The sequence below is a fragment of the Lepidochelys kempii genome, chromosome 6 (genome assembly GCF_965140265.1).
Source record: "Lepidochelys kempii isolate rLepKem1 chromosome 6, rLepKem1.hap2, whole genome shotgun sequence".
NCBI lineage: Eukaryota > Metazoa > Chordata > Testudines > Cheloniidae > Lepidochelys > Lepidochelys kempii.
Genome location: NC_133261.1, coordinates 116,275,079 through 116,288,780, shown reverse-complemented (window position 1 = coordinate 116,288,780; position 13,702 = coordinate 116,275,079). Strand labels below are relative to the sequence as shown.

General features: G+C 43.5%; 1 protein-coding gene across 6 annotated transcripts in view; it reads left to right on the top strand.

Moving 5' to 3' along the window:
- Positions 1–13,702, top strand: part of AKT1 (AKT serine/threonine kinase 1) — a 115,411-nt gene that overhangs the window by 78,799 nt on the left and 22,910 nt on the right. For 5 of the 6 annotated variants that reach the window (XM_073349807.1, XM_073349805.1, XM_073349806.1 and 2 more), the window contains one exon: positions 8,795–9,009. In XM_073349807.1, the coding sequence (XP_073205908.1) occupies positions 8,795–9,009 (215 nt within the window). Of the gene's footprint in view, positions 1–8,794; positions 9,010–13,509 lie in introns of all 6 variants that reach the window. The other variant, XM_073349809.1, reaches the window with a different exon arrangement.

Here is a 13,702-nt window from a genome sequence, read left to right as displayed (position 1 = left end):
TCAAGGAGCAGAGAATCCTCCAGCAAGTGACCCGTGCCCCATGCTACAGAGGAAGGCGAAAAACCTCCAGGGCCTTCCAATCTGCCCTGGAGGAAAATTCCTTCCCGACCCCAAATATGGCGATCAGCTAAACCCTGAGCATATGGGCAAGATTCATCAGCCAGATACTACAGAAAATTCTTTCCCGGGTAACTTGGATCTTACCCCATCTAAAAACCCATCACAGGCCATTGGGCCTATTTACCATGAATATTTAATTACCAAAAACATGTTATCCCATCATACCATCTCCTCCATAAACTTATCGAGTTTAATCTTAAAGCAAGATAGATCTTTTGCCTCCACTACTTCCCTCGGAAGGCTATTCCAAAACTTCACTCCTCTGATGGTTAGAAACCTTCGTCTAATTTCTAATCTAAATTTCCTAGTGGCCAGTTTATATCCATTTGTTCTTGTGTCCACATTGGTATTGAGTTTAAATAATTCCTCTCCCTCTCTGGTATTTATCCCTCTGATATATTTATAGAGAGCAATCATATCTCCCCTCAACCTTCTTTTAGTTAGGCTAAACAAGCCAAGCTCCTTGAGTCTCCTTTCATAAGACAAGTTTTCCATTCCTCGGATCATCCTAGTAGCCCTTCTCTGTACCTGTTCCAGTTTGAATTCATCCTTCTTAAACATGGGAGACCAGAACTGCACACAGTATTCCAGGTGAGGTCTCACCAGTGCCTTATATAACGGTACTAAAACCTCCTTATCCCTACTGGAAATACCTCTCCTGATGCATCCCAAGACGACATTAGCTTTTTTCACAGCCATATCACATTGGCAGCTCATAGTCAACCTATGATCAACCAATACTCCAAGGTCCTTTTCCTCCTCCGTTACTTCTAGTTGATGCGTCCCTAGCTTATAACTAAAATTCTTGTTATTAATCCCTAAATGCATGACCTTACACTTCTCACTATTAAATTTCATCCTATTCCTATTACTCCAGTTTACAAGGTCATCCAGATCCTCCTGTAGGGTATCCCTGTCCTTCTCTAAATTAGCAATACCTCCCAGCTTTGTATCATCTGCAAACTTTATTAGCACACTCCCACTTTTTGTGCCCAGGTCAGTAATAAAAAGATTAAATAAGATTGGTCCCAAAACTGATCCTTGAGGAACTCCACTGGTAACCTCCCTCCAACTTGACAGTTCACCTTTCAGTAGGACCCGTTGTAGTCTCCCCTTTAACCAATTCCCTATCCACCTTTCAATTTTCCTATTGATGCCCATCTTATCCAATTTAACTAATAATTCCCCATGTGGCACAGTATCAAACGCCTTACTAAAATCTAAATAAATTAGATCCACTGCGTTTCCTTTATCTAAAAAATCTGTTACTCTCTCAAAGAAGGAAATCAGGTTGGTTTGGCACGATCTACCTTTTGTAAAACCATGTTGTATTTTGTCCCATTTACCATTGACTTCAATGTCCTTAACTACCTTCTCCTTCAAAATTTTTTCCAAGACCTTGCATACTACAGATGTCAAACTAACAGGCCTATAATTACTTGGATCACTTTTTTTCCCTTTCTTAAAAATAGGAACTATGTTAGCAATTCTCCAATCATATGGTACAACCCCTGAATTTACAGATTCATTAAAAATTCTTGCTAATGGGCTTGCAATTTCTTGTGCCAATTCTTTTAATATTCTTGGATGAAGATTATCTGGGCCCCCCGATTTAGCCCCATTAAGCTGTTTGAGTTTCGCTTCTACCTCAGATATGGTGATGTCTACCTCCATATCCTCATTCCCATTTATCATGCTACCATTATCCCTAAGATCCTCTTTAGTCTTATTAAAGACTGAGGCAAAGTATTTGTTTAGATATTGGGCCATGCCTAGATTATCCTTGACCTCCACTCCATCCTTCCAGTTGCTGAAACCTCTTTCTACCAACATGGCAAATTATTACTTCAGACAAATGGGTGCTGGAAATTATCACCACCAGTTTGTCCATCCAGTTCACCTCTATTCCCCCCACCTACCCTCACGAACACCTTCTGAGACAAGAAGTAGACCATCTCCTGCACTTGGGTGCAGTAGAACCAGTATCGGTACAACACAGAGGGAAGGGCTTTTATTCCCATATTTCTTGATCCAGGGTTTGGAGGCCCATTTTTGGTCTGAGAAACCTAAACAAATTTGTCAAAACACTTTTGTCAGGATGGTTACTTTAGCAACAGTAATCCCATGAGAGGACTGGTTTTCGGCCCTTGACCTGCAAGACTCATACTTTCATGTCGCCAGACATCCATCACACAGGCGGTTCCTCCAATTTGTTTTGGGACAAGATCACTATCAGTACAAGATACTGCTCTTTGGCCTCTCCATGGCCCCTCAAGTTTTTTCCAAAGTTCTAGCAGTGGTAGCGGCCCATCTATGCAAGCAAAGGGTCATGATGTACCCATTTTTAGACAACAGTCTACTCAAAGCCCCCACTTGGGAAGAAGCCATCAAAGCCACACAAAAGACAACATCAGTTTTTACAAAACTCAGTCTCCAAATAAACATTCAAAAGCCAACAGTGACACCAGTACAAGAACTAGAATTCACTGGGGCTCACCTAAACTCGTTGGAGGCGAAAGCTTCACTACCGCGGCACAGATTTGTCACATTAGTGAATCTGATCAACACTACAGTGAACAGTCCACAAACATCTTCCAGGACTTGCCTCAAACTACTAGGCCACATGGTGGCAACCACCTCCATCGTAAAACATACCAGATTACACATGGGCTACCTACAAGGGTGGCACAGGACAGTGTATATCCCCCACAAACACAGTCCGAGCAAGCCTCTCAACATACCACAGAAGGTCATGAACTCGCTAGAGTGGTGGTCCCATTCACACAAGGTGTGTGCAGGGGTCCCCTTTCTACAGATTCCCCCACAATGATAATCACAATGGATGTCTCCCTAGTGGGCTGGGAGGTCCATCTAAACAACCTGACAGTACAGCACAGGTGGTCTTCTTCGGAATCAGCACTGCACATAAATGTTCTGGAACTGCAAGCAGTTCGCAACCCATGAACCCACTTTCTGCCTATGATCAAAAACAAAACCATACAGATCCCGATGGACAACGTTGCTTGCATGTTCTATATAAACAAACATGGAGGAGCAAGGTCACGCTCCCTCTGCGCCAAGGCTTTAAGACTGTGGAACTGGTGCATCTATCATAACATCACCATGTCAGCCTCCTATCTTCTGGGACGTCACAACACCACAGCAGACATGTTAAGCAGAAAGTTCTCCTACAATCATGAGTGGGAAATAAATACCTCGGTGATACAGCATGTATTCCAGCAATGGGGTTTCTCCCCCCAGAGATCTACTTGCCATGAGTCAGAACAGCACATGCCCATCATTTTGCTCCAAAGTGGGGTTGGGGCCAGGATCCATAGACAATGCCTTCCTCCTCAGATGGGCTGCACCTCGCTTTTATGCTTTCTCTCTTACCCCGTAGTTGTCTAGGGTCAGATAAAAGATCAAGACTGACCTATCCAGGGTCATCTTGATAGCTGTCACATGGCCCAGACAAATTTGATTTCCATACTTGCAGCAGATGTCTGCATGTTCACTGCGAGTTCTCCCACTTCTTCCACATCTCCTGTCACAAGATGCAGGTCAGATCTTGTACCCGAACCTGGAGATACTCCACCTGAGAGCATGGCTCCTCCATGGTTTCAAAGCAAGGAGATGACCTGCTCAGAAAGGGTGAAGGATACCTTGCTAGGCAGCAGAGATGGTTGATTACATACTCAGCCTATCTCCACAAATGGAAGAGATTCCACACAGGTGCCAGAACAAACAAATCAGAGCTACCACCTCTGCTCTACCACTAATCCTGGACTATATACTTCAATAAAAAAAACCTGGGTCTTTCACTGAGCTCATTCAGAGTTTACCTCACACCTGTCACAATGTTCCACTCTAAAGTGGATGAGGTTTTTTCAGTCTTTGCCCATCCAACTACAAAACAATTCCTACAAGGTTTCTGGAACCTCTGTCCTGAACTCTGAGTCCCAATGCCTCCATAGCATCTTAATTTAGTACTTCATTCACTTTCCAGACCTCCGTTTGAGCCCTTGGCTGCCGTTCACTATTACGCCTTTCAATGAAAATAGCCTTCCTTGTCGCCATCACATCCATAAGATGTGTACGAGAATATGGGGCCCTCCTGGCATACCCCCATACACGATCTTTTTCAAGAACAAGGTCACTCTGAGTGCATCCTAAATTTCTACCTAATGTACCCTCTTCGTTCCACCTCAACCAACCTATTAATCTTCCTGCATTCTTCCCTAAACTTCATAACAACAGGCAAAAAGCAGCACTTCATCCTCTAGGTGTCAGAAGGGCACTAGCCTTTTATCTCAAATGGACTAAACTATTCAGGAAGGCACCAAAACTGTTTCTCTCAACTACGGAGAGATCCAAAGGAGAAGCTATATATAAGCAGAGACTCTCCAAATGGATTTCAGAGTGCATTCATCTCTGCTAACGCCAAGACAAACTTGAACCCCCACTGGGGGGTTAGAACGCATTCTACCAGGTCGCTCTTCCGGTTGGTAGCCTTCCTTAATGCTGTGACTATTAGACATGTAAAGCAGCCACTTGGTCCTCGGCCCACACATTCATTCAGCACTACGCAATCAAGCAAGATTTGACATCTGACACTTTTTATTAGGACTCACGGTCCTATCATCTGTCACAGATCCAACTCTGAAGCCCCTCCTTTCCGCTGAGGGGCACTGCTCTACAGTCACCTGAAGTGCAGCACCCTCAAGGACATCACTCGAAGCAGAAGAGAAGGTGTAGTAACTGAGGTTCTTCGAGATGTATGTCCCTGTGAGTGCTCCACTACCCACCTTCCTCCCCTCTGCTTTGGAGTTTTTGCAAGGTCCTCTGCAGTTGAGAAAGAACTGAGATGGGGGCTGGCCACACAGCGCTTGTTAACCACTGCTACAGGTGTGAGACAGGGAGAGTGCATGTGCAGCCCAACCGGGTACTGCTGTCAAAGCTCTCTGACTAGAGGCATGGGGCGCCCAATCACCTGAAGTGGAGCACCCACAGGGGGATACATCTTGAAGAACCTCAGTTACTGCACAAGGTGAGTGACCCTCTTTTTTTCTCTAAATGCTTTATTCCTTCTGCAAAATAAACCATCCTTTAGGAAAGCTGTTTTGTCACTGTACAACACTGGTCAGAGACTCCCAAAGGGAAGAACTACAGGTTGTCAGAGCTCACTCAGACTTGCTGGGTAAGCATGATTGATACACAGGGTTGATGGTCTAGGGCCCAGTCTAATTAGAGGTAGAAAAGTGGAATTCAGGCCTGGGATAGGTAAAGGCACAAGGTTTGACACCTGAGGAGGTACACTCAGAGAGACTAGGTAGGGGACAAAGGTGCAGCTAGCATATACCATTATAGATAGATAGATATTCCCCAAAGTGAATAGTGTACCATACTTTTCTGGAAGGAACAATACGGACAGGTAATCTGTGTTCAGAATTTTACATTTCTTTGTACTAAAGACATTTTGCAGAACTTAATTAGCAGAAATGTTTTCATGACTTCCCTCTTTAAAAGTTTTTAAACCTTTCCCCTGAACTGTTTGCAGTCCGGACAGTGGAGCACTGTGCCAGTGCACAACAGCATGAAAATGAAACCGTGGCTCCATTTCGCTCTTTGTCCAAGTTGGGTGAAATGGAGCCACGAGTAAACATGCTTTCAGTTATAGCAGCGTAAGGCACAAGTACAGGAATTGGTTACATGGAAAAGTTACCTTTGGGAAACATTGCTTTTGTTTTTGTTTTGTTCCACTGATGGCTCTTGTCCTTTCTGGAGGCTTCTGTTTATACTCTCCTCCTACACAGCAGTGGCGGGGAGGCAGCTGTGTTCATTTTTTCCAGCTCTTTGTACAGCCATCCAGCCGCTTCATTGAAATGAAGAACCTGGGCACCTGTCAAAGTAGCTTGAAGCAAGGAGATCGAGCCAGCTCCATGATGTCTGCCAGCTCTCATGGACAACCAGAAGCTCCTTGTGAATCATCAGCAGTCCATAGGTTGAGAACCACTGACACAAAGAGTTATCAGTAAAACAGCTAAGGCAGTTTGTTGTTTACAAATATGGCTTTAAATCTGCCATTATCCCTTTTAAAAGCAGTGTTAAACTTTAGTCTCTGATTATAACTGTGGATTTTGTGGGCCAGTGAAAGACTGGGCAAATCTCATTGGAGATTATTTTACTTTTGAATTTTTTCCTGACGCGGAATGTGTCTGAAGCAGCCACGGAATGTTTCTATATGAATTACCCCTCAATCATTTTACCTGTAATATTTTCCTTTAATATTTATAATGATCTGGCTTAAGCATAACACAGAAGGACAAATCCTTTTGACTAACCTAGCTCACGCTCTTCATTGCAAATCCCAGCTATTGGTTAGAGTGTTAAATTCTGAAGGCTTTTGTCATCTGGCTGATAGCATGCAAAAAATCTGGAAATTGTGCATGAATGAGTATTCTGTATGTTTAAGGTCATGTATCCTTAAAAGTAGGGGTCTCTTTCTTTTCCTCTCTATTTGTAACTTGAATCCAGCATAAGAGCATGTTTATACAGTTGTTGCATAGTTGTTTTTAGGTTCGTATTGGAATCTTGTGCATGGATGGCAGGGACTGAACTGCGTCCGCTTTGATGTGTCAGATATATTGATGACTGTCCTGTTTACAGCTGTTGTGTCTTCTCTTGTAAATTCCATCACACAGCTGCCAAGAACTGTGGTGAACTGACCATCCGCTTAATTTAAGTTAAATGACCTTGTTACCTATTGCTTCTCAGTTACCATGCACATTGCAATAAATCATGGGTATATAAGTACCTTTCATGCTACTTCTATATTATTTTTTCTCTTCTCAGTTGTGAACATACTTAAAGTAAGACTAAATCATTGTCCTGTTTTGTATAAACATTAATATAAGCACTGTGGGGTTTGTGAGAAGTATTTTTTACTTTGAAAAATAAGGATTGGTACTTGTTTTGTGCTGTATGGAGGTAAGAAATTCAGGGTTCTAGTTAGTAATCTGAATTATAACTAGTGTTCTTTTAGTATCTTGGCCAAATTATCGTTGTTGAGTTTTAGAAGGCCTGATTTTGTAGGACTCGATCTTGGCTTTTAAAAAAAAAAAATATTCCTATTGTGTATCTAGCAGCAATGTGTCTACTTTATTTTAAGTAACCTAAGTGGTTTAGAATGAACAGGAAGTGCTTCGTGAAAGGGTGTGGCTCAGAAATATGGCTAACTGCATTATCACACACTATCTCCTATAAAGTTAGAAACTGTGATTCCTCATAAAGGATGAGGCTGGCTCCTGGAATCCTGGCAGACAAGCAGCTGTGTTGGTCTTATACATATATGGGGCAGCTGTAGAACCAGCTGTCGTTTGGTGTGAATCATACAGCAAGAGATGCTGTAAATAGACCTGTGCGGGGTAATCTAATACCTGACAGCCTTTGGATTTTTACTGCAGGACTTTTTTTCTGATTCAGATCATTTTTAAGGCAGAGTACTAAATAATTAGTGAATATATAGAGAGAACACAAACAATTTTTTACAAAGAAAATCTTGATCTTTCTCTTTATCCACAGGATCTTAATAATTAATTCATAAAGTGCCAGATTCTGCTCCCATGGAAGTTAGCGGCAAAACTACTTCTGGCTTCAGTTGGCTCTTTGGTCCTGAGTCCTACTGAAGACTTATTTCTGAGCATAAATGGTTCTGAAGTGCAGTTCTGTAAATTGGGTAGGCACTGACACTGCAAGGCACTAAAGAATGAACAAACAGTGCTTTTACCTCGTACCAGTGAGAAGCAGTAAAGTGCAGAACTGTAAGGAGAGTAAAGCTATCAAATATCATGTAACCCAACCTAAACCTGAGGATACAATTAAGTAAGAGAAAATTGTAATAGTAGATTTTCTCCACTGTGAGAGAGAAACAATTTTTTTTTCTGAACATCTGTGTGTATAATAAGGAGATTGCAAATTGAAAAGATTTAGGGCCAGATTTTCAAAAGCACTTGGCTCCCATTTAGGGCAACATAAAGGCCAGAAGTGCAAAAGAGAACTGAGCTATTTTGAACCTTGGGCCCTTACAGTTTAATTCAGCTCAGCAATTCTTCTAAAACTTGCAAGCTGTCTTTCCTGGGTTGCTGCATAGCTTTTCTGGTGAGGATAAAGAAAACGTACAAGTTGACATGGAAAGGGAACAGATATAGATATGATTGTAGCTTTGAAGCAATAGGTTAATCAATCCTCTCTTGCCCCCCAAATGGCATCCTGTTTTTAAAATGAGGCCCCATTTGGAATGGTTTCTAATGAATAAGTTAGGATTTAACAGCTGGCTGTGTAATCTGAGAACAGACTTGGGTTCTCAGCCTCTAGGCATTAGGTTATGCATATCATGGAAGTAATGTGGGGGGGGAAGGGGGGTAGAGCCATCTCTCTCTAGCCTTTTTTCCCTCTTGCTTGCCTAGAGCGTTCCCTGTGGATAAATCATTGGTGTGCATTAGTGTCAGTTGTGTGCAACGGGATCTGCTCTCTCAGCTGCAGCAAGTATGCTGTGCCTGCAGAGTTGTGAAATGCATGAAAACGAATATAATAGTATAAGTCCCTGTCACTTGAATTCCTTGCATAGTCACAGCACAGGAATACCTACTAAAGCTGTTCTCTTGTGTTTCTGCAGGTGCTGGAAGATAATGACTATGGTCGTGCAGTAGACTGGTGGGGCTTAGGAGTCGTAATGTATGAAATGATGTGTGGCCGGCTCCCTTTCTACAATCAGGACCATGAGAAGCTCTTTGAACTTATCCTCATGGAGGAGATTAGGTTTCCACGCACTTTGTCACCTGAAGCAAAATCTCTTCTGTCAGGTTTGCTGAAGAAGGATCCTAAGCAAAGGTGAGACCGTTTTTTAAAAATCAAACATTTTAATTTCTTCGGTTTTCTGAATGATAGCTATGGTCGCATTTCTTGTTTGGATCCACCACATCAAAACAAACACAGGGGCACAATCAGCTGAGGTACTAAATGAAAAAGAACACATATGCCTGTCCAGTGGATTTCAGAAAATGAGTTAAAAATAGTTTCTCACCAATGTTGCTGTTGGAAAAACCCACACAATCAGAGCAAATTGTGCGTTCAACCACACTTTGTAAATGGTCACTTTCACTAAGGGCTAGTCTACACTGGCAACGTTAAAGCAGTGCCGCGGCAGCACTGGGAGAGAGCTCTCCTAGCACCATAAAAAACCCACCTCCACGAGGGGCGTAGCTCCCAGCGTTGGGGCACTGTGTACACTGGTGCTTTACAGCGCTGAAACTTGCTGCACTCGGGGGGGGGGGGGTGTATTTTCACACCCCTGAGCGAGAAAGTTGCAGCGCTGTAAAGTGCCAGTGTAGACAAACCCTAAGTAAACACACGAAAAGGGAAAAGGGGTTTTTCCCCTCTAATTTCTTTCAGGGTTTCAGATAAGTGTGATGATTTTTTTTTTCTTTTTTGATGACAACATCCCTTTAAATATTGCAGATTTATCAGGAACTAAGGGTAGTTGGAAGATCCAACAAACCGGTGTCGTCTTTCTTGTTTTAAATGTTGGTACAGACTGGATACTCCAGATGGCAACAGGAAGCAAATGCAGTAATAGAGAGGCAGAACTGCAAAATACCCTGGCTGCCATTGTATTGTACAGAAGGCTATAACCCAAACAAACCACATAACCCATTCTAGATCACAGTGAACATGACTTTTGCATGCTCTGCAGTGACTGCTTTCACATCTACAATTCTGTTTTCTGTTTCTTAGTTCCATGTTGAATCAGTGGGCTGTTAGCAGTGCTGCTCCGCAACTTAGTGGGTAGATGGTGTTATCTGTGCCGTGAAGTTAGCCCTCTTTCTCTGCTCCCTTCTTGTTGTTTTTTTATTGATAACCATAAGTGAAAGACTTCATACACAACAACCAGTACAGTATCACAGGATTACAAAGGACATTTGACCTTCCCACAGTGACCTGGCACTGCTTACAACCATTTGCACCACTGCCAACCCCACACATACAAAAATAACATGTCTGTCCCCAAAAAACTGAGATTGACCCTGAAATTGAGACTTTTAAAAAAATGTAAGGCCTGGTTTTTTGGTCTGTCCTTTGATTTTTTTTTTTTTTTTTTTTTTTGAACTTCCCATGCCCAGACTCCTGTGTGCATGTGACATTAGTCTTCCCAACTCTTACAAATGTATAGCAAGATGACTGGCCCCCACTGCAGGAGTTTTAGCTGGAGGACCCCACTTAGGTTGGGGCCCCATAGTGGTAGGTACAAACACTTAGTAAGAACCAGGCCCTGCCCACAAGGGATCAATCTAGTTCAAAGCTTAATGGCAATATTAGGAACTGGAACTGGGACTTGCCATACTCATATAGGGGCTACCAAACATCCATCAGATGGGAACAATTTTTAATCCTTTCTGAGCTGGCTAGGATCCAAACCGGTAACCTACAAATGAAGAGGTTCTATAGTTTATTAGGAATACTCTGAGGAATCCAATCGCTATTAAGTATTAACATTGCACTGTGAGAATGAGGCTGCTTTCCAGAAAAGTATGCATCTTAGATCAAGTTATCACCTTTCTGTAGCTTATGCAAACAGCCTCTTCCAATCTCTGGAAACACAGGCAAAATCTCCTTCAAGCTTCTCTCAGTCTGCCATACCCCCTTAACAGAGCAGCTCCTATTAACCAAAATACAAACAATAAAATAAATATTAACACAGCATTCGAATTCACTTCTAGATGCAATGTTTTGCAATATGAAATAGTTCCAACTATTACTCCAAGGTTCTTATGCTAACTTTGCCGTTGTATATGTTTTCACTTCCACACGAATCATCCTCAGCAGGGTTTGAATGTACAACCTTCTGATCTATAGAATAGTGATTCTCAAACTTTTTTTTTTTTTGCATATACCTCTACCCCAATATAATGCAGTCTGATACAATGTGAATTCGGATATAATGCAGTAAAGCAGTGCTCCGGGGAGCAGGGCTGCTTTACCTCGTTATATCCGAATTTGTGTTACCGCAAGCGGTTCCTCTGCCCCCCCCCCCCCCCCCGGCCACTTGCTGCAGCCCCCCACCTCAGCTCACCTCCACTCTGCCTCCTCCCCTGAGCACGCCGCTCCACTTCTTCCCCCCCTCCCACCCCCACTTCCAGGCTTCCCGCGCCAAACAGTTGATTGGAGCAGCAAGCCTGGCAGGGAGGGAGGGGAGGAGAAGCAGAGCGGCAGCGGTGCGCTCAGGGGAGGAGGTGGAGGCAGAGTGGAGGTGAGCTGGGCCGGGGAGCAGTTCCTCTCCCTACCCTGATATAATGCGGTCTCACCTATAAGACGGTAAGATTTTTTGGTTCCCGAAGGCCGCGTTATATCGGGGTAGAGGTGTACCACTTTAAAATTGCTGAGGATCTCGGCGGACCACTTAATGAACTTTCCAAATGTTATTTGCACCATTAGCTAACTATTGCAAAGAGCTTTGGATAAAAGCGCTATATAAAAAAACCTTAATAATATTTAACTTTTTTTGCTCTACATATAAAAGCACACAACTCTTATTTTAATATCAGTAATCTTACGTTCTAATGCGATGGATGTGCCCTCTCTCCCCTGCTGCAGCAGCCCCTGAGCTGGGGCTGGGAAGGTGGGGCGGTTTCTCCCCGGCCACAGCAGCCACAGAGCTGGGGCTGGGAAGGAGGGGCGTATCTCCCCAGCAGCCCCAGCCCTGGAGCTGGGGAAAGTAGCCTCTTTCTATGGCAGTTGAGCCCTGCACGCCCCACATTTTCCCCACCCCCTCTTCTCACCCCACTTACCCCCATTCCACCCAAGGCCACCACCTCACCTTACATGTGTGTCTTCTCCAGGTTCCAGGCACCTAATAAGTGGAGTCACACTTGCATGGCTCCACTGATTAGGTGGGTGGCCCTTCATTCTCTGTGTGCTGCTGCCCAGGTGTGCCTTAAAAGGAGCTATGGTCTGCGGACCACAGTTTGAGAACCTCTGCCATAGAACATAGATATCTTCAGTGTCCGCTATAGGTATAAGCAGGGAGGCAGAAAGTATGCTGTTATTCTCTGTGGACTAGCCTGTACCAGGAGGCATGACATGCACACTGCTAGTTACTTTACACAAGTATACATAACATAAATATTTGAGAGACAGCTGTGGAACAATGACCACCAGAAATCTTAGTTTCTCTGCCCAGCTCTAGGATCAGACTGTGGCCTAATGGTTACAGACAGAATAGGCAGATGTAACAATGACTCTGTTCGGGTCATCTGCAGGGAACTGAACCTGGGGCCTGTGGATGAAGTATGGCCCTATATTAGTTGAGCAAAGGAGCCATGTCTCTTAGTATCAAAGCAGTATCCTGTCGTACATTCCTATATGTGGTCCAGCTCCTAGAGGGTGACACAGGATCATGCTATATTGGTGTGGGTTACAGAAGCATGTATTTGCCGTGTTCCTACTGAAAGACTTGTGTGGAAAAGTGGCTGAGATTTGGGCCTCTGAGACCTGGTGTCACAGTCCTGGTCAAGCAGCCCTTTTCTGAACACTCACCAGGCTGCTGTGTTTGGACTCACACATTGGGCCTTTGTACTTTCAAGCTTCCTTGAGTCACGGTAGGCTTCAGACATTATGTCTGGCTCTGGCCTCTGGAATGCTTGCTGGTCCCAGACTCTGTCAAGTATCCTTTTTTAGAAGTGGGACCCCACGGCCTAGCTGCCCTAAACGAGACCCCAGGACGAGTGCTGAACCCTCCATCCCTAATAGTGTCCCCTACCCAAGGTGCTTGTGTCTCGGTACATTAAGGAACAGTGCTCCATCTGTAAAGTCATTCAAGGGTACTTCTTGTGATCTGCCTACAGGGAACATAGCTGCGTCTCCTCAAAGAAGAAAAATGGTTCCTTTCCTACATTATGACAGGTTTCAGAGTAACAACCGTGTTAGTCTGTATTTGCAAAAAGAAAAGGAGTACTTGTGGCACCTCAGAGACTAACCAATTTATTTGAGCATAAGCTTTCGTGAGTTACAGCTCACTTCATCGGATGCATGGCTCACGAAAGCTTATGCTCAAATAAATTGGTTAGTCTCTGAGGTGCCACAAGTACTCCTTTTCTTTTTCCTACATTGTAACTGTTCTTTGAGATGAGTTGCAGGTGTGTATTCCACAACCACTCTCTGTCGCCTCTACATCAGACTTTATACTCTTGACATCTGAGGGGGTCTGGTTGATGCTACCCTTATATAACCAGGGGAGAGTCTAGCCTGGGTGGGTGTACACCTATGTATGCATGTCTGCACCTCCTCTCTAAGAACAACAGTAACAATACAAGTAAATACTTGTTTTTTTCATAGATTCAAAGACCAGAAGGGATGGTCTACTCTGATCTCCTGCATAACACAGGCCATAGAACTTCTCCAAAATAATTCCCAGAGCAGATCTTTTAGAAAAAATCCAATCTTGAAAAAATGTCCAGTGATGGAGAATCCACCATGACCTTTGTTCCAATGGTTAATTACTCTCAACATTAAACAAATTATGCCATAT